The sequence below is a fragment of the Solanum dulcamara genome, chromosome 5, assembly GCF_947179165.1.
Source record: "Solanum dulcamara chromosome 5, daSolDulc1.2, whole genome shotgun sequence".
Lineage (NCBI taxonomy): Eukaryota > Viridiplantae > Streptophyta > Magnoliopsida > Solanales > Solanaceae > Solanum > Solanum dulcamara.
This window is the reverse complement of record NC_077241.1, coordinates 6,066,290-6,094,076: the sequence shown is the minus strand read 5'-3', so window position 1 is coordinate 6,094,076 and position 27,787 is coordinate 6,066,290. Positions and strand designations below refer to the sequence as shown.

At 36.4% G+C, this 27,787-nt stretch overlaps 1 protein-coding gene across 4 annotated transcripts; it reads left to right on the top strand.

Annotated features, from left to right (window-relative positions):
• The first annotated feature begins 281 nt into the window (after positions 1–281).
• LOC129888909 (dynamin-related protein 3A-like) lies at positions 282–27,221 on the top strand. 4 transcript variants are annotated; one of them, XM_055963973.1, is made up of 20 exons: positions 282–842; positions 7,926–8,208; positions 8,367–8,395; positions 8,556–8,657; positions 9,356–9,424; positions 9,511–9,570; positions 10,082–10,195; positions 10,450–10,498; positions 12,930–13,039; positions 13,258–13,350; positions 13,435–13,527; positions 13,667–13,804; positions 15,155–15,241; positions 21,804–21,846; positions 21,959–22,054; positions 25,165–25,304; positions 25,405–25,548; positions 25,683–25,735; positions 26,330–26,429; positions 26,781–27,221. In XM_055963973.1, exons 1-20 carry the CDS (start codon positions 453–455, stop codon positions 26,925–26,927), a joined length of 2,340 nt encoding a protein of 779 aa, XP_055819948.1. In that variant the 5' UTR covers positions 282–452; the 3' UTR covers positions 26,928–27,221. The 4 variants fall into 4 exon arrangements, with proteins under 4 accessions (XP_055819948.1, XP_055819947.1, XP_055819945.1 ...); XM_055963972.1 differs by lacking the exon at positions 21,959–22,054 and adding an exon at positions 17,977–18,063 and having other exon boundaries at positions 26,364–26,429; XM_055963970.1 differs by lacking the exon at positions 21,959–22,054 and adding an exon at positions 17,977–18,063 and having other exon boundaries at positions 283–842.
• Positions 27,222–27,787: the final 566 nt, after the last annotated feature.

Here is a 27,787-nt window from a genome sequence, read left to right as displayed (position 1 = left end):
AATTCAATATGTGAATATGTCTCAATCCATGAATATCCTTGTAGAGGAATAAGAAGTCTTCTCTCCTTTCCCTATTATTTTCTTCTTATTCTTTTCTATAGTTTCATAACATTCCCTACTTGCATCAAAGAAAATCATTTTTCTCATGAAACATATTTTCTTAGAATTTTTTTTATCCAATCAAATATGAAAAAATAAAAGAATATTTTTCAAAAAATATTTTCAGTACCAAAACACACACTTTTGAGAATATGAACTATTTTGAGTGGAAGTCCTAAGAGAATCATTTTGGACCCTTTCTTCCCTCTTAAGTCTTAAATCATGCAAATAACTTTTCAAATTTCCAAGAGAATAATTTGTTTTCCAACAATCTTCATCACTCTCTTCCCACATCTCCATACTCCATTCTCCATCTCTCAAAATTATAGCAAAATTCTATTGAAAAAATCATAATGGGGAAGAACTCAAACTCAAAAGACGACGTTCTGCCATCGACACATCCTTCATTCTTCATTGGTTCATCTGTGATTCCAATAATCAATAAGCTTCAGGATATCTTCGCACCGCTCGGCGAAATCGACGATCGGCTTACCGGTATCCGGCTGCCGCAAGTAGCGGTGATTGGTAGTCAGAGTAGCGGAAAGTCGAGTGTACTTGAGGCTTTAGTTGGCCGTGATTTTCTTCCTCGTGGAAGTGATATTTGTACACGACGACCACTAATTCTTCAGCTTGAGAAGAAACCTTCTGCTGTAATTGCTAATGATTCCCTTGAATGGGGAGAGTTTGGTCACCTTCCTGAGAAACGATTCTACGATTTCTCCGCCATTCGCCGCGAAATTCTGGTCAGCTTCTTTTTATGTGACCTACCAAATCTGATGAAGTTAGGAATTTTGCTATGAGTGTTTTTAATTTTAGTATATTATCTTTGAAAATTTGATTTTGAACTATATATTCAGTATTAATTTCTATATGCACAATATAATTTTTCGACAATGGGTGTTTGAGTGACCACCTTGGGTCAATGTAGCTACCAGCCACCAGCAAGTTAACTCTGTCTACCAAAGCTAAAATGGATGGGAAGAAATCACGTAGTATTGTCTCTGTCGGGAATTGAATGTGAGATCTTATTGTGCTCAATTCACTTCATTGACCACTAGGCTAACATATACTGGAAATCATTGTGAGTTAGCTGGGCAATCGGAGTTTCCAGGCTCTATGAGCACGTTTTCCTTAGTTTTCTTTGCAGCTTCTATATTCTGTTTATTTGCTTTTTCACATGCTGCATTTGAAGTAATTAGAAATTTAATCTTCCTGGAACTTGTACTCTCTTTATATAGATAAATGGTAGTACTTAATATTTTCTGTTTGCTTCTTTCTCTCTTTCTTCATAGTTAAAAAGGTAGTAGAGTGTTGTCTCACTTATCTTTTCGTAGTATTACTCGGAGAAATTTTTGTCCTTTGATGTATGTTATTACATGTTGTTTACTTGCATTTCGATTTATCGTATTATTCTGCTGTAGTTACATTTATTTCAGAATGCTTTGATATGATCTCTATAGTATTTGCCATGACTTTTCACTCATGTTAATTCTTTTTTCCGACCTACTTCCCAAGGTAGGGGTAATGTCTCGTATACTCTAGCTTCCCCAGACCCTACTTGTGTGATTACTCACATGTTATATTGTTGTTGTTATTGTTCATAGTTAAAAAGGGTGTGGATTATGGATTGAGTCATTGAGCTGTCCCTTGGGAAAACATATAATGTTTCTTTTTGTACTTCTTCTGATAAGGTAAAATAAAAAATACTTTGAGTAATATGGGGAAGTTTTCATACATAAGCTACACAAAAATATAGTTACCAACAAAGTACACCCAATATTCTTTTCAGCCTGGAATTTAAAGTGTATTTGATAATAATGACAATGAGATCTATGATTGATAACTGTAAGAGAAGCAATGAGTCCATACTAAAAAAAGAAAGAGAAGCAACTAAGTAAAATAAGATGTGGTGGAACCAGCATGGTTGGTTTGGTTTTTCTTTGAGCTTAATGATTCAATATTACCAGATACTAGAGAGTATTGCCTTCAATTTGATGCTAAGAACCAGTTTGTGCGAACTGCGAAAGAAAGACATATAACATAACTTTAGCTTGCCACTCTTAGAATAAGTGAAGGAATGTCATCACTTTGTTGAACAATACAAGGATAATATGTGGCTGAGATGAACTTAAATGTGGTGATACGGTCAGTAATGATTCATATAGTCGACCTCAACATGGTTGAAGGCGAATAATAATAGTGTTGTTGAGTAATATTGGGAGAATTCATGCGCAGAGGTGTTCATGGTTCAGTTTGGATTGGTTTTTGATTCAAACCGAAAGCAAACCAATTTAGTTGGTTTTTAAATTTCTAAAATCAAACCAAACCAAACCAAATAAAATAGTAACCATCAATTTGTTCTTGTCGGTTTGGTTCTTCGATTTATAACTAGTTAAATGATAAATTGATACTAGTAAGACATGAGATAACTATTTCAAATGAACATTGGGGGTGAAGGCACGGGGAAATAGTAGTAAAAGGGAGACAGATTTTCGTAAGTTGAGAGTAGGATCGTGGAACATAGGGTCGCTTACAGAAAAGTCCATAGAGCTAGTGAAGAGTCTTAAGAGGAGAAAGATTAATATAGCCTGTGTTCAGGAGACTAGATGGGTAGGTTCCAAAGCTCGAGATGTGGACGGATTTAAATTATGGTACTCAGCAGGCTTAAGAGATAGGAATTGAGTAGGTATTCTAGTCGATGCGGATCTTAGGGAGTGTGTGGTAGAGGTAAAGAGGATCAGCGATAGGTTGATGTTTATTAAGCTAGTTATAGGCAGGCTTTTTGTGAACGTTGTTAGTGCGTATGCACCCCATGTGGGTCTAGATGAAGAAGTCAAAAGGCTCTTTTGGGAGGCTTTGGATGAAGTAGTGAGAGGCATACCTAGTACCAAAAAGATTTTCATTGGTGGAGATTTCAATGGTCATATCGGTACAACTTCTAATGGTTTTGATGATGTCCATGGAGGCTTTGGTTTTGGAGAAAGGAATGGCGGCGTGGTTTCTCACTTGGAGTTTGCCAAAGCTTTTGAGTTGGTTATTGCCAATTCGTGTTTTTTGAGGAGGGATAATCAATTGGTCACCTTTAGTAGCACGGTAGCTATGACTCAGATTGACTACTTACTCCTCCGGAAGGGTGATAGAGGCTTTTGTAAGGATTGCATGGTTATTCCTAGTGAAAATATTACCACCCAACATAAGCTTTTGGTGATGGACTTGGAGATTAAGAGGGACATGAGAACGAAGACCCTTTATGATCGACCGAGGATTAGATGGGGGCCTAACTCTCGCCTTTTCTCGAGAGATGGGGGAGAAGTTGAATGGTTTATGGGTCTAGAGTAGTAGCGGGGATGTGAACAACATGTGGGACATGACAGCTAGTTGCATTAGAAAAGCAGCTGTCGAGGTTCTTGGGGTATCAAGAGGAATCTTTGGTGGTCGTCAAGGAGATTGGTGGTGGAATGGAGAAGTACAAGGCAAAGTGAAAGCCAAGAAGGTTGCCTATACGGAGTGGTTGAAGTTCGTGGATGAGGAGGAGAAGAATAGGCTTAAAGATATCTATAAGAAGGCAAAGACGGAAGCGAAGTCGGCGGTCACCAGTGCTAAGACGACAGCTTTTGAACGCCTGTATGTTGAGTTAGGGGAAAAAGGTGGGGATAAGAGATTGTATAGGCTCGCCAAAGTGAGAGAGAGAAAAGCGCGCGATCTGGATCTAGTAAAATGCATCAAGGACGAGGAAGGTGAAGTATTAGTGGATGAGACCTTTATCAAGCAAAGGTGGCAAACTTACTTCCACAGACTCCTAAATGAAAAGGAAGATAAATACATTGTACTGGGTGATTTGGTGTACTCTCATAGTCTTCGAGACTTTGGGTACTGCAGGTGTTTTAAGGTTGAGAAGGTTAGACATGCTGTTAGCAGGATGAAGCGGGGGAGAGCGATTGGGCCCGATGAGATTCTGATGAACTTTTGGAAGAGCACTGATAAGGCAGGTTTGGAATGGTTGACTAAGTTGTTTAATGTTATTTTAAAGACTGCTAAGATGCCTGATGAATGGAGGTGGAGTACTATGGTTCCATTGTACAAGAACAAGGGTGATATCCAAAACGGTAATAATTACAGGGGTATCAAACTACTAAGCCACACTATGAAGATTTGGGAGAGAGTGGTGGAGATGAGGGTGAAGAGAGGATTGTCAATCTTAGAGAACTAGTTCGGATTCATGCCGGGGCTGTCGACTACTGAAGCAATCCATCTTATGCGGAGACTGGTGGAGAAATTTAGAGAAAGAAAAAGGGATCTCCATATGGTGTTCATTGACCTTGAAAAGGCTTATGATAAAGTTCCGAGGGATGTTCTCTGTAGGTGTCTAGAGGCTAAAGGTGTCTTGATGGTGTATATTAGGGCGATAAAGGACATGTATGCCGGAGCCAAGACTCAGGTTAGGACGGTGGAAGGTGACTCAGAGCACTTTCCTATTGAAGTGGGACTACATCAGGGATTTGTGCTGAGCCCTTTCTTTTTGCCTTGGTGATGGATGAGCTGACACGGTCTATTCAGGAGGAGGTTTTATGGTGTATGCTATTTGCAGACGACATAGTTTTGATTGATGAGACTCGGGACGGAGTTAATGATAGGTCGGAGGTTTGGAGACAAGCGCTGGAGTCCAAAGGGTTCAGATTGAGCAGGATCAAAACAGAATACTTGGAGTGCAAATTTAGTGTTGCAATGGATGAAGAGGGCAGGGAAGTGAGTCTTGTCACCCAATCTATTCCCAAAACAGAAAACTTTAAATATCTTGGATCCATCATCCAGAGTAGTGGGGACATCGATGATGATGTCATGCACCGCATTAGGGCAGCATGGTTGAAATGGAGGCTAGCCTCTAGAGTCCTGTGTGATAAAAAAGTACCACCTAAACTTAAAGGTAAGTTCTACATAATGGTTTTTAGACCAGCGTTGTTATATGGAGTGGAGTGCTGGCCAGTAGAGAACTCTTATGTTCAGAAGATGCATGTTGCGAAGATGAGGATGCTGAGATGGATGTGAGGACACACTAGGAGTGATAAGATCAAGAATGAGGTTATTCGAGAAAAGTGGGAGTGGCATCTGTGGTCGGCAAGATGAGAGAAGCGAGACTGAGATGATTTGGGCATGTGCAGAGGAGGGTGTCGACGCCTCAATTAGGTGGTGCGAGCGGTTGGATTTGGGGGCTATGAGAAGGGGTAGGAGTAGCCGGAAAAAGTATTGGAGAGAGGTGATTAGACAAGATATGGCGCTACTCCATATCACCGAGGACATGACCTTAGATAGAAAAGAGTGGAGGTCGCAGATTAGGGTAGAAGGCTAGTAGGAATAGAATGGTGTCTTGCCGTGTGGCGGTTTAGGGTGGTCGTTGGTCTAGAAGTGCCTTTATAGTTGTGTTGCTATTGCCTTTGAAAAATCGCAGTACTTTGCTATAGTTATTGTTTTTCTCTTGTAAATTTTGCATTGCATTTTATTTTTATTTTTATTTATTTATTTATTTTCATTATGCTATATATATTGTTATTTTCTCTTGTACTTGAAACTGTGACTTTTGAGCTGAGGGTCTTTCGGAAACAACCTCTCTACCTCCATGAGGTAGTGATAAGGTCTGCGTGCATCCTATCCTCCCCAGACCCCACTTGTGGGATTTCACTGGGTATGTTGTTGTTGTTGTTGTGAATCAACAAATTTCTCTCTACTATGACAAAGATAAATGTATCTGAATCTTCTATTATTTTCAACACTGTTATGAAGTTTTAGCATGTTTAAGTTGCATAACTGTAGAGGTTACTCCATCTCGCATGTCTAAGATCCATAGAACCAATATACAACTTTAAATAGAATGTTCAACACTTCAAAAATCAAAAATCAAAGGGGAAAAACATTGAAGAGTAAATGGATGTCTTAGCAAAAGGAAAACCGGCAATACAACACACCACATATAGACAAATAGGCTTTGAGTATTGGGTTTGAGCATACTTTTTAAGAAATGAAATTTAAAAGTGTTGTAGTGCATGTGAAATAAGTAAGCTACAATCAAATTAATGATAAACATGTATAAATATTTATAATTATTTATGAAAAACTAATATCATATTTTTAAATAATTATAAAATTTATGTATGTAATTTATCGTTTTTTAAATTTTTTTATTAAAATCAAAATCAAACCAAATATTGTTGGTTTATAAAATTTAAAACAAACCAAACCAAATGTCGGGTTTTCTAATTGGTCTAGTTTGGTTTTTCATCAAACCATGAACACCCCATGCGTTGTATCTTTATTCAGTTCCAACCCAATTTTATTCGTGTTGTTTCCACAACAACACATGTATATCCATGGATATTCATCCATCATTCTATATGGAAAAGCAGCCATCCATGGATAAGATGGAAGACCAGGCTGCAGGAAGAATCTTCCATCAACTATGTGTCAATCTCAAACTAATTTTGTTGACTATATGAGTCTCTATATCAATTATGCTCTATTACTAACTTGTCTTTTAGAGCATTTAAGGGGTTTTGAAGATCAAAAGATTCTTGGAATCTCGATCTTATTCCTACATTAATGTTCATGTCTCTAAGCGGATTAAAAATATTCTCGGTAAATATTGGATCGCGTGTAAGTGTAACAGCAAAGCCTTAATCCTGACTAGTTGGTCCCATGGTTTAGTTCAAGTGGCAAAGGTTGAGAGACTTGTGCTTAGGTCACATGTTCAAGCCATACGCTATGCGAACTAAGCCTGGTATTTAAGTGGAGAAGGGTAGAGGTGCGAGTCCATTATCTGAGTTTCAAAGATTACGGTTGGTTCTAAAGGTTGGCCCTAGGCAAATTTCTCAGTCATTGAAAAAAAATACGTTACTTTAAATGTTTTCTATTTTTTGCTAAGTCTACATGATTTGAAGAGATTGTAGACCCTTTCAAACAACTTCCTCCATGAGATTATGAGGTGAATGTTTACTAAGAGCTTCTCAAAATAGTGAGACTAGTGACAAGTGGGAGCAAAAATAATTAGCAGGAATAGATTGGATGGAAATGGAAGAAAAGAAAGAAGATAATTTGTGGAGAAGTTAAAGAGAGTTATTTTATATCATAGAGCCCGTTTGGATTGGCTTTAAGTTGGTCAAAACCAACTTAAAGCCCCTTTTCAGCTTTTGGACGTGTTTGCCTAATGCTAACTTTAAGCCAGAAAGTTCTTAAAGTCAGTCAAAAATGAAAAGTTAGGATTCCTAACTTTTTTTTTGTTAAGTGCTTAAAGTCATTTTCTTTGACCATGGAAATTACTTTTATATCCCTTATATTTTAACTAAATTCCCAAACTACCCTTTTTATTCTTTTAAACCAAAAATTCACATAATTTTCCTCATTTAAGCACTTTTATCCAAACACTCAACTGCTTATTTATAAAAATAACTTTCAGCACTTTAAACTTCTAAAAGCACTTCATACATAAAAGTTACTTTTTTTAAGCCCATCCAAACGGGCTCATAATCATATTTGAGGCTACGTTAAAGTTTAAACGTGTTGGGGCACCAATAAAACTGGAATTGTCTGTTACTCCCTTATGTGAGATTTTTTAGGCAAGAGACATTCAGAAGTTCCTGCATGCTCATGGAGATGCAGCTTCATGCCTGGAAATAGGATGTTCATCTCATTTACTGATGCTTATCAACTTCTTTTTGTTTTCTTTCTGACAACTAGGTTAAAGATATCTTTTTTTCTTTAAATTTGAACTTGTCAGTATACTTGGAATTACATCTTTTTCATGCCTTTTATGTGAATATAATGATTGGTTAGTGCAGGCTGAAACAGAAAAAGAAGTGGGAGTTAACAAGGGTGTTTCGGATAAACAAATTCGGTTAAAAATCTGTTCTCCCAATGTTCTCAATATAACTCTTGTTGATCTACCTGGAATTACTAAAGTTCCTGTGGGTGACCAACCTAGTGATATTGAAGCAAGGATCAGAAATATGATAATGTCCTATATAAAACAAGAAACTTCAATCATATTGGCGGTTTCTCCTGCAAATGCGGATTTGGCTAATTCTGATGCACTACAATTGGCCAAAGAGGTGGATCCAACTGGTAGGTGTCTGGTGTAGCTGTCTGCATTAGTTCAAACTTATTGCTTTAGTACTTAAGTCATTTTACACGCATACACACAGACAAAATATGTGTGTCTGATTTATGAAATCGATTGATCTTTCACATCCAGTGCCTTGACTTGATAAATTATTTGGCAGGTACACGTACAATTGGTGTAATAACTAAGGTTAGTTTTCAAATTGTTCATTGGAGGTTAATGAGCATTTCCTTCACTTTCCAAAAGAAAACTATGTCATGAAAAAGGAAATTTGTGCAGCTATGTCTTCATTAGCATCTTAGTGATCACCAAAAAGCGGTGTGATCTTACTATTGTATTTTTGCTGCAGCTAGATATAATGGATAAGGGCACCGATGCGAGAAACTTTCTGCTTGGAAAAGTTATTCCACTTCGTTTAGGTTATATCGGTGTCGTCAACCGCTGTCAAGAGGTATATTCTAGAATCTGTATTCAACCATTTGCTTGTTCTACTAAAGCTCCATTAGTTTTCTGAACTTTAGTAGTATAAGGAGACTACTAACCTACAGCATCTATCTCACTTCATATCATCGAAAGCAATTAATTTTTTTCTTGATTACATCAAAGTATTGTGTATCATGAGGCGAAGGATCCTCTTTAAGATTTTGTATCTTGCATTGTAGAAGTGTGTAACCATCTTATCTTAAAGTTTAAGCTGTTAGAGAAAGTACAATTTATTTTTGGTGTAAACAAACTTTTTTGGGGGATATAGGAGATCTGTTAGAGCTGATAGGCAACACATAAACAAACTCAAGTTGGTTTCCCCACTTTGAATTTGAGGGGAGATGGTAGAATATCAGAGAATGTATGTCTAGATTCAAACATGTCTAGATCTAATGTACTTGAAGAAGAAATCTTATAAAATATTCTATAGGATACTTTAGGATATTCTTTATTTAGTTATAAAATATTTTTCTATCTTGTTAGCTTAGAGATTGATTATCTATTATATTGCTCGTAACCTACTTGTACATTGTTGTTTGATCAAGTCAATGAGAGGTTTTTTCCTAATTCCTTTCTATTTTCACATTTACTCACCAATACATCAGTTACTTACATGGTTTTTAGAATTCACATAAATCCAAGTACGATAATATGGGTGCTTTGCAGGATATTAACAACAATCGTCCTATCAGCGAAGCACTTGCTTATGAGGAGAAATTCTTCCGTGATTATCATGTACATGTCTGCTATTTTTCATCTCATCTTTTTGTTTGTTTGTAATTCTTTACATTGTTTACATGGTAGTTGGCATTTGTTTGAAGGTATACCGTGGTTTATCTGATCGATGTGGAATCCCTCAGTTGGCAAAGAAGCTAAATCAGGTTAGAGCAAAAACTGATGGAGAAAGGACGGAGACACTTGTCACATTTTCATATCAACGATTCTAAATTATTTTAATTTACATACTGTAGATAAGTAGAAGTTGTTCAATGCCTTAAAAGGCATTTTTAGATGCATTGCTGTAAGGCAAAATTGGAAGATGTAGCTGGATTTAATGCAATTGTCCTCAGAAGGCACTTGTCCTTTCTGGACTGTTGACACATTTTAGGAATTATGGAATTCATGTTTGTCCTTCATTTCTTGTGGGCATTGCATTCATGTTAACAATATCTTCTGCACCTTTCTGTAGATTGATGCAATCGTAAAATGGTAGCTTGGTTTACCCTAATGCTAAGAAAGTTGGAATAAAGATGTCAGACATGAAATATCCTGTTTGACGATCAATCCAGAAGGAGATCATTAACTTATCTTCCTGTGATATAAATCTGTGTGTTAAGTTTAAAAAGTATTGGATAACAGCATTAAGCTTAAGGTACTTTTGTTTTGTTTCAGATTCTGGAGCAGCATATTCGAAATGTTCTCCCCACTTTGAAGACCGATTTAACTTCTCATTTGGTTGCTGTTGAAAAAGAGTTATGCGCTTATGGGGAGGCTTTGGAATCAAAAGTAAAAACAATCTGCTATGATGTTATTTTAAGCCCGTTGGCTGGAAAGTGGTTCTTTATGAATTACAATGTCGAGCATGGAAAGAATGATTAAAAGAGATGCTTAATCAGATAGTATCATAGATAAATGAATATTGTTTAATTTGAATCAAGATGCCAAAATATGGATGGAGCAATGTATTTCACTACTAGAGACAAGTATGGCATTGACACTAACTTTACACCCTTGATTATCTTGTTGCATCCATGGGACAGGGAGAAAGAGGAGCGATGCTGTTGAATATTCTGACAAAATACTCCGAAGGTGAGAAGTATCTAGGTTTCTTTTTATTGCAGTTTGCTAGTTCCTTATGTCTTTCAGGAGCTTCTCTTTTGCCATCATACTTTTTGAGTTACTAGGATGATTACATTATTTATACTTTAACCGTGTGTCGTCAATATGGTATGTTGAAATATGTGACCATCTCATCTAAAATTTGTTAGAGAATATATTTGAATTACTTAATTATGTCTTCAACATGTCCTCTAACGTGCGAGCTTGGTTTTAGAGCCAAACACGTGAAAATCCTTTTCAATAATGGGCGACAGTGAGACTGGAACCTAGAACTCCGCCTGCTCTGGTACCATGATAAGAAATGAATCTTGGATGGAACTTAACCCGAAAAAGTAGCTTATGAGGTAAAAGAATATCCAAAAATTATATAAAGAGACCTAGCCATCCTACAACCATTATGAGACTAACACTCTTGATAAAGAAACGGATCTTGAGCCTAACACAATCCTAAACGATAGCTTATGAGATGAGGATTGCTAAGACCAGATAAAGAGACCTACCAATTTCTCAGTGTCGATCTTTCCTATCCCCCCCCCCCCCCCCAAAAAAAAAATAAAAATAAAATCCCCTGCATGCCCAAGATGGGATATTTGGAGCATGAACAATATAACATGAGGATTAAACATTGGTAAACCAAGAATTTGAATGGAGGCCATCTCATCTAAAAGTTTAAGCTGTTAGAGATCTCTTTTATTTACTTGAGGAAAAAGGGGCTGATATGCCCCTTAACTTTGCGATTTAGAGCTGATATATCCCTCCTTAAAAAAGTGGCTCACATAATTTTTTTTACGAAGACAAGTGGCTCATATATATCCTCGCTGTCCAACAAATAGAGCGTATTTTCCCTTTTCGTTAATAGACTCATATTTACTGAATTAAAAAATCATCTAGTTTTTTTTCTTCAATTTAAAAATTGCCATGTGGCTTTTAAAAATAACTCCCACCCATTTTTTTAACCTCTCTAGACCTGACCCAACTAAAAAAGACTACTCCCTCGTCGGCCGGTGTTTCATCGGCTCCGACGGGCATGGAAGTCTTTCCCTGTATATTTGAACCACTCGCTGTTGGAGTTGTTTCTTCTTCATCTTCAGAATCCTCTCTTGGCTTAGTTGAAATTGATCTCAAAGGAGCAAGAATCACAATTCCAGCAATTACCCACTTCTTGTTTTCTTCTTTCCTCCCTTACAATTGGTGCTTTTTTGAAAATGGTGTTCTTTTAACAAAACCCCACCCCTAATTGCAATTTAAAACAAGAAAACGAAAAAAAAAGATCTCTATTGCTGTAAAAAAGAAGATCTCTATTGCTGTAACACAGAGGAATACTGGGGATATCAAGTGAACTGAACAATGCACTCCTTTTTTTGTTGAAAAGCAGTAAGAATCACGAGAAGATGTTCTGGAGAACTAATAAAACATAGAACTCACACTCATATATGAGAACCTGCTAAGACAGAGGAATACAGAGGATATCAAGTGGACTGAACGATGTTTTCTTTCTTTTTGTTGAAAGGCAGTAAGAATCAAGAGAAGATGAATGAACCAAAAGTATCTTTCTTGTTTTTTCTGATTCTGAATTTTCTTTACAGTAGTAGAGATGAGAGAAAAAGGGGATTTGATTTTTTTTTATCCAGTTGGGTCTGGTCTGGTCGGGTCTAGAGGGGTAAAAACAAATGGGTGGGAGTTATTTTTAATAGTCACGTGACAATTTTTGAATATTTTAATTTAGTAAATATTGAATCTGTTAACGGAAAGGACAAATATGCTCTATTTGTCGGACGACGAGGATATATGTGAGCCACTTTTTTGTTGAAGGATCTATCAGCTCTATATGACAAAGTTGATGGTTTATCAGGCCCTTTTCCCCTTACTTAATTATGTCTTCAACATGGTCTTATCGATGTTGAGCAACATACCGAGTGGGAGTCTAATATGTATGTACCAGATTGGCTTGTACGTGAAAATTAAGGCTTATTATTCAAATACGATAGCATAGATTTAACTTTAGATGTGCATATTCTCTTTCCCAGATTGCCTGGGTGAAACTAGGCAATTATTAATCTGTAGCAACATTAGTTCATTTGACTTCTTTTGTTTCATTTTGGTTGGCCTACTCTCCGTCTGTCTGAAAAGATTGATCTTTTCCTTGAAGTGGTAAAAATTGCAATTTTAAAAGGTCAAAATAACATATAGTATTATTTTCCTTTTTTAAAATTTTTATAAACATCTTTACAGTCTCGTCAGTTCTTCCCACAACCACTTTAACATTCTAACAAATAAGTTACACATTTTTATGTTGTTGTCTTGGACTATTTTGCTTGTCAAAGTAGGTTAATGAAGTCAAGATAGAGGGCATAGAATTTTTGTTGCTTCTAACATTCTTGCATTTGTTGGTGATAAACAGCATTTTCTGCAGAGGTGGATGGTAAGAGTCAAGCAATGACAACAAAAGAATTGTCAGGGGGAGCACGGATTCACCACATATTCCAGTCAATTTTTGTAAAGAGCTTGGAGGTGCAAATTTTTGTTCCTCAATTAGTTTCTTGCTGCTTCTTATCTTTCATGGACTAACTTCTCTAGTGAAGGGCTAAGTCCAATATTGTTTTGATATTTCTTGCTTTAGATATCCACATGATTTTATATACTTACTAATGTTTCTGATGGCTTTTAGCAGTAGCAGTAAGCTTTTAATGTTACATCAGGTAGTTATGTTGCTTTTTGTGTCACTGTAGGAAGTTGATCCTTGTGAAGATCTAAGTGACGAGGACATAAGAATAGCTATCCACAATGCAACTGGTCCAAGAAATGCGCTATTTGTGCCAGAGGTGCATGCCGCTTCAAGCAGAGCATCTATAATTCTTAATATTGTAGAAATCGTTGGGATGATAATAATGGTACAAGTGTTTTAGGTCCCATTTGAAGTTTTGGTTAGACGACAAATATCTAGGCTGCTTGATCCTAGCCTCCAGTGCTTGCGTTTTGTCTATGATGAGCTTATAAAGGTGATAATTTGACCATTATGGCTTTTTACAGTTTCAATATTTAGGTTTCATCTGTCATGAGTATCATATAACACTCGCAAACGAGATCCTTGCGGCACAATGGATATTCAGTTGGACGTGCTTCTAAATATTCTTGCAGATTAGTCGTGCTTGTGAGACAGTTGAAATGCGGCGCTTTTCAGATTTAAGAAGGCGACTAGAGGATGTCACCACAAGGTTTCTACGAGATGATGTAAAACCCGCTGAAAGAATGATAACAAATCTTATTGATATGGAGGTATCTGATCTCTGATTGCATATTTGTTTGACCATTCTGCTTGAAGTAGTGTCTGTAAACAAAACATTCTTCAGGTCACAGAGTGTAGATACTCATATATCTTATGATGTTTTTCTCTTAGATGGTTAGGATAAACTCTTGAAGACAACAATTCTAGAGACATACGAAAGCAACACCTCAATCCGGAACAAGTTGGGGTCGGCTATATGAATCCTTACTGATCATTTTTCTTCATTTAAGTGATATCAAGCCAACATTATCTAGAATAAAAATGCAAAATAAAGAGTACTAGAAGGTTTTCCTTTAGCATAAGAATCTCTAAAAATGGCTAATAGACTCTCTAAAATATATAGGACCCAAAGTAAACGTGCAAAAATACATAACAACAACAACAACAACAACAACAACATTCCCAGTGAAATACCTCAATTGGGGTCTAAGGAGGGTAGAGTGTACGCACACCTTACTACTACCTCGTGGAGGTAGAGATGTTATTTCCGGAAGAATCCCGGCTCAAGTACAGCAAATCAAAGTAACATACATATTCCTAATTAATTGGTATCGCCTATAAAGATTTTTTTCTTCCACTATGCCGTATCTAGCGCCAAGTCTTGCATGATTCCAAGAGATCGCAGGTATCTAAAGACAATCTCCTTTTAGATGATTTTAGGTCTACCTCATTTCCTTTTAATACCTTTACATACCATGGTTTCACACCTGCAAACCTGTGCATCGTAGGATCATGACCAAACCATTTCAAGCGACGTCCTCTCATTTTATCCTCAATGTGTGCTACTTGCACCTTCTGGTGAATGTGGTTATTTTTCAACTTGTCTTGTTGATCACACATCCATCTTAAATCCGCATCCTTCAGACACTCGTATGGATATGTTGTACTTTAACAGCCTAACATTCACTCCCATCCATATAACATTGTTAGTTTTATAACTGATCTAAAAATTGTTTAGATATGAATAAGTATATTGGGTCCATATTCTGATTGCCACTTGGAGTGATGTTTCAAGATTTTGAATGGATATAATATGACGATTCAGTTTTTTTTCAATTGAAAGGTTTTTTTTCATTGGGATGAATGGTATCTCATTTTTATGAATTTGCTGAAAACTGATGTCCTATAAATGTATTTTGTATGTTGAGATTATTTATTCTCCTTTCTTTTATAGTCTACCTGGGACTGTTATTGAAAAGTAAAAAGTCAAATTAGCTGTATTGTCAATTTTCTCCCGAGTTTTTGTACTTAATGGTTGATTTATACACTCCATACTTATTTATAGGAGTCAAAAGATTTGATTCCTATTTCTGATCAACCAACTCTTTAATTTATTTTAGATGGATTATATAAATTCGTCGCACCCCAATTTTATTGGTGGGACAAAGGCGGTTGATATGGCACAAAACGAATTGAGGGCTATGCAGGTACCACCAACTCTGATTCTGTTTCATGTGTAAATACAATGTGCTTGCGCATGAGAAGTGAAATATTATATATAATTCTGTGTATATTCTATAGAGTTCTCAATAATCAGGAAATATTGGAATATACTAAACATGTTTTCTGGTGAAGTTCATTAAGTGCACTATTGCCTTGATATCAGTGCCGATTTGGTGGCCAAATAAGTTAACTCATCACATCAGGGTCTTCTACTTCACGTATATAACACAATCATCAAAAGAGGCAGAAAGACATCCTATGCGCCACCTGTAGGAACGTCACTCTTTGCGTCAAGTCACGTGCCACAATTGTCCCATCAGTGCCACGTTAGCACTAAATTAGTTGATACATTAGTGTCCGGAGATGACTTGTTTATCAATCCTCACTTCCCCATCCTTCTCATGCGATGCGACGCTGAACTTGCACTCTATGCACTCTGTTTTAGTCCTGCCCAGCCTGAAGCCTTTAGAATTTGGGGTCTGTTTCCAAATCTCTGGTCTATCGTCAACTTCATTGCATGTCTTGTCGATCAATACTATGATGTCTGCAAATAACGCACACCATGATCACCTATGTTGGGTCCCGATATTAAATTGCCCAAGCTTCAGATGTCCAACCCTGTGTGTGTGTGTGTGTGTGTTGAGTCCATATTGGTGGGATGAGGAGAAATTGATCTCTTTATATGGTTTTGGGCAATCCTCACCTATTGAGATAACTTTTGGGGTTGAGTTCGTCCCAAAGTCCATTAACAAGGGTAAAACATATAAAATGCACCATTGTCAGTAAAGTCAACCAACATGCCTAATATCGTGCATGCGCACAACCATGGGTTCACTACAACAAGTGACTCATGAGGGAGGATCCATTCCACATGCACCCTAGTCATGAATCACACCAGGCTCATAATCATAGCTTGAGACATGATATCACATGCTCGATATCTTATTTCGAGAAGTGAATCACATCTCGCTTGTAGCCATAATGTGAGAAATGAATCACACTATGCTTGTCAACTGTCAACAGAGTCCCACATATCCAATATGAATAAATATTCAAACCATGCATGTATCACATCATATATATAACTATATAAACAATGTCATGATTATCCAAATTATGCATGTGTCATGATGTTTATACAGTCCATAACGTCAATCTAGCATGCACAGTATGCACAATGTGTACGTACATAACATTACCAACATATAATTCGGTTCTTGTGTATATGTTTGTCCTCTCACATACATAGTTACTCCATGTACACATTGTGTATGTGATAGTGTGCCCATCTCATGTAAAAGCTTAACTGTTAGAGAAAACACACCTTTATTTACTTTATTATATTCTCAACACGCCCAGCACGTGAGGGTGTGTGACCTCTGCACCATGTTGACGTGTGTGACCATTTGAGTCTATATGGAGCAACCACCTAATTTTGTTGCTCGAAGGAAGACTTAGTTGACTTTGTAGTCTCTTTAAGGATTTAAACAGATCTTCACAAGTTTGGTTTAGATGCATCAGTTCTGTAGTTCTGCAGTTTGAATTAGCGAGTCAGACCATTCCTTTTTTTTTTATTAACACTCTCTAAGAAAGGGTCTTGTCCTTGCTGTCTCTGTGGATGGTCGTTTTATTATAGGAGATGACCAGGACGAGATTGAAGTACTAAAATGACACCTCTTTACTCAGTTCCAGACTTAAAAAGCGAGATGACTTTTTGGGCATATATGTTCAGTCCAGCTAAGATTTGCTTCTCACAAAGCAAATATGATATACATATCATGAGTGAACTGACATGCTCACTGTTGACCAAATACTCACTCATGCATCCTAACATCAAGCTACTTCTAGGATATGTGATCCTAACATTGCACATCTTAATATTTCTATTGCTGTTAGTGTAGTTAATTTTTACTGGATCCTTGTGACAAGTCATTAGGATCAGTGGTCTGAATCTTTTTATATGTAAACAATATTTGGAGTTAGGGACTTCTATACCAAAGTTGAGAGAATATTTAAGTTAAAAGTTATCTGGTCACATACTGAAATAGATCTAGATGTGATGGTACACATATGGATCATGTATATTGGTGGAAATATGATATCTTGAAAAAAGTGCAAAGGGACATATAATTTCCAGTTGCCAGATCAAGTGCAAAACTTGAAATAGAGCTATGCCTTTGGATACAAGTGAGCTTATGTGGTTGAATTAGTTGCTTGAGTTAAAATAAGAAAGGTTAGTACAGAGGAAATTGATTTGACAATCAAGTTGCGTTAAATATAGCATTGGAGTTGGTATTGCATGAGAGGACCAAATGTTTTGAGATCATTGTCACTTTCTTGAAAGTGTTATAATACGCGTACATACATTGTACTTGAGTAGTAGTCAAGTCGAATGTTGTGTAGAATATCCATAGTTATATCTTGTCAAAAAAAATAACCATAGTTATAGTGGAGATAATTCCTTGGGATTCTCAGTGGTGAGGGAATTTACAGTTTTTATGCAGCCAATAGACTATGGAGCACTTTGTATGCTGTTAATTTGATAGTAAGGTTCCTCCTCTCTTTTCTTGAGAATAAGGTTTCTCTCTTTTCTTCGTGTTTCACAAATATAAAACAAAGAATTATGTCAATACTGCTCACTGACCCAGTTGCTTTTCCAAACCCTGGGATGTCATTAGGTTCTAACGTTAATTGCTGCATGTGACTTGTGACAATTTAGGAGGGAAATGATGCTGATAAGGTTCCAGCATCAAAAACAGGCATAGCAACTGTAGCCAAATTTCTGAATGGTGCTTTACCTAGCCAGGTACTGCTGGTCTGCTTTTGAGGTTTTTGGGGGTAGTATTCATCTGTATTATGGTAATCTTGCAGTCTACAAAATACTTGAAGCGAATTTAATGGATCTCCAAAATATTGGGAGCTTGTTGTTTTGGTGTTTTTCCATTTGTTTTTCTGGTTGTATAATCTATAGACTTTTTTTTCTTCATGTTCTTTTTCCCTGAAATTTTCAGTTGGAGGATAGAATTATACTATTGAAAACTTGTGAAACTTGAAGATAACTTTGGAAAGGATCAAGATTTGTTTGGATTTATTTTATTTTTGGTAAACGAGTCTGGTTTATTCTATGTAAAGTCATATTGCATTCTGAATGTTTGGAATTGTTTAGTAGGCAAATTAGTGTTTCCTGGTCTTTGTAAATACAATTACTTCCAAGTTTCAGTGCAGTTTCTAAAATTTGGAGTCTTAATCTGAGATTCCAATTCGGTGGTAAGATGGGAAAACATGGCTATATTAGGTTTGCATTGTTCCTATTTTTATTTTCCTTAAATGCCTTTAATAGTGCGCCAATGATTAATCAATAAGAGGGTCTTTATTGTCTTTTAACCTAAACTAGTTGTGATCTCCTTCTCCATGCCCATCTCTTTTTTTTCCCCATCATTGTTGTTACATTGTCTTAGAATGAGGCGACCACCAGCTGATGCTTGAAAAAGGACTGCGAGAACAAATAACCTCTCCTCTCGACCAATATTATGGAATCTCGCAGAGTTTCCAAACTAAAGAATATCTCAGAAACAATGAAAGTAGGTGGAATGGAGTTTCAGCGGTCGTTGGCCGGTGCTAAAAGTCATCAGGGAGGAGCAAGTACATCAACGATGGTGCAGGTAGCCAGCAAACAGCAATAAAAAGTAAGGTCTTGCTTTCAATGTGTATAACCAGGAGCAAAGGAAAATGACGAAGAAAAGGAAAGAGGAGAAAAAGGATGGGGTTAGTCGGAGATAGAATGGACGGGAGTCTGCCGGAGGAAAAAATGTAGAGTATTTTGCTAGAGTAAGAAATGGAGAAGAGTATGTTGTCAAATACCCATGAAAAGAAAAGAGAGGATCTAGATGATGGGACGAAGGATTTTCTTGCTAAATAAAATTTTGGTGGAAAGACGATAACAAAAAAATCCTCATTGTGGAAGAGATGATAATGTGCTATTAGGGGGCATTTAAGGAAACTAAGAAATCGGGACTGTGCTAACAACATATTTGGTAGTTAAAAATTGACTCTTGCTCAATCCCAAGATATGCCCACTGAAAGATTAAATGTCCTTCACAGTGATTGCTTCTAATGACCTTCAAATCAAATAGTAATTTACTATATCTCAAGCCTGAACTAGTTGGATTGGTTGTGAATCATCTATGTCCATTCTGCTACTTATACTTGCCTCATTTCGGTACAGGTGAACAATTTGTCTTTAAAGACCAATTTATGTTTATCTAAAGCTATAATTTCCCTAAGTCATACACTTATCTCTATAGTGTCATACAAATCCCTAATCAAACTTAAGAGGGTATTTGGATTGGATTATTTTAAGTAGCTTTTGGCTTTTAAGCTCTTTTTTATTTTTGGAGTTGTTTGGTAAAGACAAAAAGTTCTTTTAAGAACCTACTTTTAGGGAAAAACAAAGTACAAAAATAAGCTAAAAGCCAAAAGTTGAGTATGACCAACTTATGGCTTTTAGCTTATAAGTTACTTAAAATAAGCTAATCCAAACACCCAATTAATAGACTCATTCTTAATATTGGAATACAATCAGAGAGTAACTAAGCCTGAATCCCCCCTAGTTACTATCACTTATATATCCCCTTTAAGTTAATTATATTCTGTTCTTTCCTAATTCTGCATTGAATCCAGTTAATTGTAGATCTTTTGAGATAACTTCTCTCTATGTGATTTCCATTTCTGTTTACTGCTCACCACCTTCATTTATCATACATTAGCATCCATAGAACGGTGCATGATGCTACCTGCACTTCCTCATGCTATTGTTTCAAATAATTCAAATATGACTACACATTTATCTTACATACACATTTCTACTACGTTATCTCATGGACATTTTGGGCTGCAGAGATACAAACTTTAACTCTCCTACCCTTTTCTATAAGTGACCACTTCTCGATTAGTGTGTCATCTAAATCGGTGTACCAACCAAATGCATTTTCTTTTAGCATGACCTGATGTTTCTTTGTTGTCAACGTGCGTAACCAGTTTGTTCAATCTCCTTGAGACAACCATTGGAATATTTAACTCAGACCCAAATCAAAGGCTCTTGGGTATAAAGTCTACAGTATGAGGACAAAGGACGTACACATATTGTTGGATATTCTGATGTAGATCGGGATGGATCTCCTTCATATAGACAATCCACTTTGAGGTATTGTTTGTTTCTTGATTGGAGGGAATTTAATTATTTGTGGTTTAGATCAAGCGCAGAGGTGGAATATTGTTCCATGAATTTAGGCACGTGTGGGTTCATATGGTTGAGACTTTTCCAAGAATTAAAATGCGGAGGAGATGAAGCGATGAAACTTATTTGAGACAATATCCACCTTCTCATGAAAGGACAATATATAGTGATAGATTGTCATAGACGACCGAGTCCGGATGCTAACTTGAATGGTACTGTTGGTTACATTAGAGATTTGATTATGTTCAATTTGATTCTTGTAATTAGGCCTAGAGTTAGTAGCTTACCAAAAATGTGTACATCTGTGAATAGTGTTAATTCTGGTCCAGAGTATAATCAAGCAACTCAGTTCAATTGGTCTATTCTTTTCTCTTCTAATTTAACAGAGGTCTAGCTCAAGTTCCCTGTTAGTTGTAGACCCAAAAGAAGGCGACCGAAAATAAGAGAAAATGCTTACAAGTAACTGCTATGTTTTTGAAAGTTGGAGTGGATGTGACATGTATAGGTTGGGGAAGAAAGGGAGTTGCACAACTTCTTTAACTCATCATATCCAGTGTGAGATTCGGTTTTGTATTGTAAGATTCATCTAGGAATCCTTGAACTATAAGATCCAGTCATGAGTCTAGTTGGATCGGGGATGAAGTGAAGCCTCATATTCTTGATTTCGGTATCTTTACAAGGTCACATTAGATATTTGATTATGTCCAAAGTGAAGTTTTTTTTAAGGCTATAAAACTCTCCCTACTCTATATTTTCTCTCAAACTGTGTGATGGGGCTGTCTTTCTATGTACTCCACACTCAAGTAACACAAGAACTTATGTTTTGAACTAATAAGAATAACTCATGGTTAATTGCTCTATGTTTCTTGGTTGCTTGTGTTTGATCTCAATGAAATAGTTCTATAAACCACCAAAATTTGGTTTTAACAAAACTTATTTGTCAGAATGCTATCCATTCTTTCATATGCCTCTTGGGGATTTCCGCTCTCTTTTGTGCATGGTGCATATTGGGTGTGAACAGTAGAATCAATATATCAGTCAACACCGAAAACAGTTCCAAATTACTTGCACAGTCTGTGTCTGTTTCTGTTAGTGATGTGAGCTCTTTGGTCCTTTATTTCTACATTTTAATACAGTGCAAGAGGGCTGTTTTGAGAGTATATGCTCATACTTCCCTTAAAACTTGACATATCCAAGTTGTACTTATCAATAATGAAAAAGAAAAGCTATTGCTTATAAGATTACGTGCATCATTTTGTTATTAATATTTTAAAAAATCCTTGCTGATTTAGTGCATTTTACTGTTTAAGGTGGGTCGACCTCAATCTGACAATGCTAGAGCGGCATCAGCAGGTAAGCTCCTTCAAACTTATTAAACTGCCATGCCTCTTGAAGTTCTTCCCACGCCTGATCTCCCTATTTTTCATCTACTGTTCTTTTGTTGCTGATAAAGCAAGATGAATAGAAGAGAGCAAAACATTGAAAAGAGGCTGGTTAGAGTTTTCTTTTGGTACGTGGGTTGGGGAGGGGGGAGGGAGGCTTGAAGCAACAATGTGGAGAAGTAAGTTAATCTGGATATCTTAATGACTGGTGATTCATTTTGAAGCACTTCTTATTGCTACACTAATAGAATATATTCACTTGCTTAACTGCTTAAACAATCTATGATGTGGCTTCTTGGTTCACAAAGGATTCAATCACTGCATTGGATTGTTGGAATGAGTTTTTTTTCTTGTGATTTTTTTCACTCTCCTGGCTATATGAATCATTATCAATTTTTTAGAGTATTTGAGGCATCCTATTAGGTTTTTGAGGCCTACTGAAACTTTAGATAAGAACAATTTATTGCCTAAGGCGTTCAACTTTTGGTACGGTTGCTTTATTGCAGCTTTTGTGGTTTGTGCTTTCATATATACTTGATGTATTTTCGAGGCCTTGCAATCCCATTGTGACATCTTTGGTGACTTTGTAAGTAAATAAAAGTTGATAACTGAATACCATGTTTTGAAGTTAAGGATTTGGAAAATGATTGCAGATCTCAAAGATTCTTCTTCTTTCTTATATTCTATTTAATAAAAGAAAAATCTAAGCCAAGAGGAGTCCGTTTAATTTTTTGAGTGGAGATAATTAAGGATTATAATAATTAAAGTCGACAGAGAGAATTAGCTGTTTTTTGATGGCACAAAATCTATGTAAAGCTTGCATATCTTTGTGTGATCGACACAAATAGCTTGCCCGATTCATTGTTTACTTCTCCTAGCTGGTAAAAATAATTATTCACAGATTATACATGGGTTATATGCATGTTATACATGTATTATACATATATTATATATAAACATGCTTTTTTTAGTTTAAGCGCGGCTATTCAAGTTAATTCTTCTATCTTTTTGTAAGACTTTGTACTTCCAGTAGTAAGGTTGAAAATAAGCCTAGAAAGGCAAAATTGGACCTTCAGGAGAGCAAAAAGAGAATCTGAGAGCATGGAAAGTTGTCCCATTAGCCATTAGTGGGTTATATGGAAGGAGAGAAGTAGGATAACGTTTGAAGGGGTTGACCATGATTTGTAAAATTTCAAAAATAGTCTCTTGTTTCTAGTGTCTTTTTGGTGTATCCATGAGGTTGCTATTTCTATAGAAGATTGAGTTTCTTTTGAGAGAATCATGTTTTGTTGTAGAAGCCATTAAATGTGCCTCCCACTCAATACACTCATGAATGTTAAATGTGGAACTCCGAGAGTGGCACATAAAAGTTTTTGAACTTGTCTTTGTCAAGTTCATAATAATGTAAAATAAGATGATCAAATTTTAAACTTTAGCCCTTGTGAAGAGACATATTGTGCATAATTATTGTTGATTGTATTAATTAATATACAAGATTGGTTAGTGATTTGTATTTAAACCATGAATTGGGATGAGCCCCACTCTAATACCATTATAAAGAAATTGACATTGGGCCTATCTCAACCCCAAAAGTTAGTTCAAGAGGTGAGAATTGCCCAAGCCATATAAAGACTCCAAAATCCCTTCCCATTTCCGATGTGCGGCTCAACATACGTATCTTCAAGTTAGCACAATTTAAGATAGACAGTGCTATCTCACAAAGAAAGTATGCTTTGGATATATTAGGGGAAACATGCATATTAGACTGTTCTGACCTGTCAAAACTGCTGTGGATCCAAATGTTAAAGTTGTTTCTGGATAGGTGGAGACAACTGGAAGGCTCTTAACAAATATGGACTGGTCGGCAAATTGAATTATCTCACAATCATACAATCAAATATTTCAGTCGTAGTAAGTGTGGTATATTAGTTAATTAAATTTCAGCTTAGTGGTCATTGCTATGCAGTAATCCACATCCTCAGATGCATTAAAAGAGCGTCAGGACAAGGACGGTTATTTGAAGACAAGGGTCACTTATGAGTTTTGACATTGATGCTGATGGTGATTGGGCAGATTCTTAGTCAGGTAGACATACCACTTTTTGGATGTTGTATTATGATGGGAGGGAACCTAATCTCTAGAGAAAATAAAGGCAAGAAATGTTGAGTTATGGCATTTGCACCCTGTGAGCTTTTTTCATGGTCGAAATAACTTCTCCAAATATTAAGGTGTGCTTCCAATAGATTGATACATGACATTCAAGATACTTTCACATTTCCGCAAATTCAGTCTTTCACGAAAGAACAACACATATAGAGGTAGAATTTCGTTTTTGAGATGGAAGATTGAGTCTGGCTGAGTTGACACCACCTTCATCGGATCAAATGATCAACTGTCAAATGCTCTTATCAAATACCTCCAAGGACCTTGGCTTTTATACATTTGCAACCAGTTTGAAGCCTATGAAATGCTGGCTACAACTTGAAAGGGAGTGTTGAATGTGTTAACTGATACATAATATGTGCTTATGATTTGTATTGATTTAATTACTGTAAATCAGCCACAGAATTGATTCTCTAGATATTTAACTTCCATGCTGTAAACCACATAATTCCAACATATATAAAATTCTAACGATGCTCGAGTGAGTTGTCTAGCTTTTGAGTTGAATTATCTCTAATTCCTCAATGATTAATCAAACACTGACGCATATTATTCATCTCATTTTGACTTTGTGTCTAATTGGTAACAAAAGAGAATAAAGTTCGATCGTGAGATGGTCTGAGGATACACAGAACTCTTTTTGTTCTCCAGACAATGAATCAAATTTTTGCACATTCAGTGTCATGGTAAGAACCATGTCTGACTGATGTATTTGATAAAAGTGCAAGTAGTTACGTTATGTAGGCAACTGCTGTTTGATGGTACACATGATTTTGCTAGATTTACATAAAAGAACAGTCTGGTGCACTAAAACTCCCGCTATGATCAGGGTTCGGGGAAGGGCCCGACCACAAGGACCTATTGTACGCAGCCTTACCTTGCATTTCTGCCAGAGACTGTTTCCAAGGCTTGAAGCTGTGACCTCTTGGTCACATGGCAGCAACTTTACCAGTTACTCCAAGGCTCCCCTTCGCTGGATTTTTTTTATATATGAAATAAATTCAGAGACTAGGATCTTTTACCAAGATCTTGGCCTCAAAATAACTTTTTATTTGAACACTAGTGTGTGCTAAACCTTTTCCTTCTGTAATAGCAACATGTGAAGCTGCTACAAAATGTCTTTTAGGTACCTCAACCACAAGGACATGGGGTGTTACTTCCCTATTTGGAACCCGAGGATCATCAGTAGGGAATTCATCTAAGAGACATGCTGCTGAAGTGGTGCATGATATTGATCAGGCACCCCCTGTTATACAATTGAAAAATGTAAGTGCATACTAATCAAGTACGTATCATAAAAGAGAGGAACAGCAGACATGGCCATGAAATATCTTATATTTGTAATTCATTCTCACTCTCTTTTTAGCCACCGCCGTTCTTGAGGCCTGGAGAGACTGAAACAGAGTATCAAGTCGAGATTATAGTGACGAAACTACTCATAACATCTTACTATGATATTGTGAGGAGGAATATACAGGATTTGGTTCCGAAAGCTATCATGCATTATCTGGTATTTTCCCCTCTGTTTAACTCCTTGGACATGTATTATGTAGCCAATTTTGTGTATGTTTTTCCTTTGCGCTGTGTGTATAGCCCTCTGCAAGTGTTTGCCATTTGTCATCACTCACTTCTGCTTTTCTCCAGGTCAATCATGCTAAGAGAAACCTTCTTGGCACGTTCATAGAGAAATTGTACCGGTATGCTCATTTGGACTAGGGTTTATATTTAAAATTATTTGGTTTTCGTTTCTTATAAATCCCACGTAGATTGATTTGACATCCCTGCTAAACTTGTAATCAGTATACTAAAGAATCTGAAAATATGATCCTACTTAAATTAGGAGTACCTCCTCATAAGCAGACAGCTCATTCTCAGGTTGTGCTTTTGCTTAATCGGATGGTTAGAGTTCCTTTCACCTGAGTCAATTATGCTTCTGGTTGTTGTCTTAGGTTTCCATCTTAATTTTTTTGATTGATGAGTTCGAGCAAGCTTTCTTTGTCCACTTTTTGTTGGTAAGCTTTTTGCATTATTTGATTTCAACTATCTTGATATAAATTTTTTCTAGATAGAAAATGGTAGAAGTTCTAGATAGTTGACTAATATGGACAGCCCAACCAGTACTTTCACGGGCTATAACTGCCAAACCCAGCACAGCACGTCGACCTGTCTCTCTCCCTTTTTGGGGGATTTCTCTCGAGTCATGGATCATGTAGAATTACCTTGCTTACTTCTCACTTAAAGTTATAAACCATTTCTCATCATTTATCTGCCTCTCCTTGAGTCGCCCACAGGGAAAACTTATTTGAAGATTTGTTGCGAGAGCAGGATGATGTTGTCACTCAAAGGCGGGCAACTGCAGAAATGTGCCATGCTCTGCGACAAGCTGTCGAGGTTAGTTAAACTTGGTTGCTGTTTTAACTAGAAATCAGTTTTGCTCATGTTTAGGACCACCAAAATTGCAATGGTGATTTGTTTTACCCGCAGAAAAGATGTACAGTCAGTGTAGGTTAAGTTTGTTTTTGATGTGGTATGTGCACATATATATATTATTTTGAGACAATATTTATGCGAATCCTAATTACATTTTGAATTCAAATTATTTACACATGATATAGGCATCACATTTCAAGCGTTCTGGCATGGAATCCTCCTTTTATTGCTCTTTTCCATTCTAAGAATTTTTGCTAAAGTACAAATAAAATTGTTAATCTGAAACTTTTGTTTCTTCACATTTTTCTGTAGACACTCGATGAGTTCGTTGCTGATGTTTCTACCCTAAGTTCAAGCGACAGTATGGATGCATTGCCAAAACTTTCTTATCTTTCGTCAAACTCAAACTCAAACTCAAAATCTCTAGGTAATCCAAATCTTATACACAACACTCTGTGAGTTAATATAGTTTTGCCCCTAGCTGTATCGATCGATTGGTGGAATTATTGAAGCATCTATTAAGGTATATGAGCTTGTATAGTAATATCTGTTTTGAGTTAGTAGATGACTTGTATAGTAATATTTTTTGTGAGTTATTGTTATGGGTAAATTATTACTCCAATGGGAAAGTTAATTGCATTCTGAACAGGTTCATTCTTAAATGAAGAAGCAATTACTATATAATAGCTGGAAAAGACTTTATAATAGTTGAAGACTCTTTCCCTATAGTACTTATTTAAACTTATTCTCTTATTTGTTCTTATGTTATTTAAATTAAATTGTTGTTAAAGAGAGAATAAATTGTGTGATTCATATATCAAATTCATGAATAACTGTCACTAGTACCTTAAATAAACTGTTTTTTTAAACAAAAAAAAACCAAAAGAAGCAAGATACAATGAAAGCAAAGTTAGCACTTTGCACAAGCCTTTTCATATGCAACAAATTACTCTACAACGACTTGCACTTATTTCCAGATTTTCATCCTTTCTATCGTCTCCAAAAGTATTTCTTAATAAAATTTTAAGAAAGGCATCATACATTATACATAGACATTTTAATTTGGCTTCCACTAGCTGTTGAACACTTCAACTTTCATTGTGGCCATTTAGACACCTTTAAAGGGGTGCATTCTTAAAGTTGGGGTGTTTATGATGTCAATTTAGATCAAGATAAGGTATCTAGATATACATTTTTAAAGTTGAGGTGTTCAGTTGATATCACGTTAAGATGTTAACTTTCATTGTGACCATCTAGACACCTTTAAAGGGGTGCATTCTCAAACTTGGGGTGTTTACGATGTCAATTTAAACCAAAAT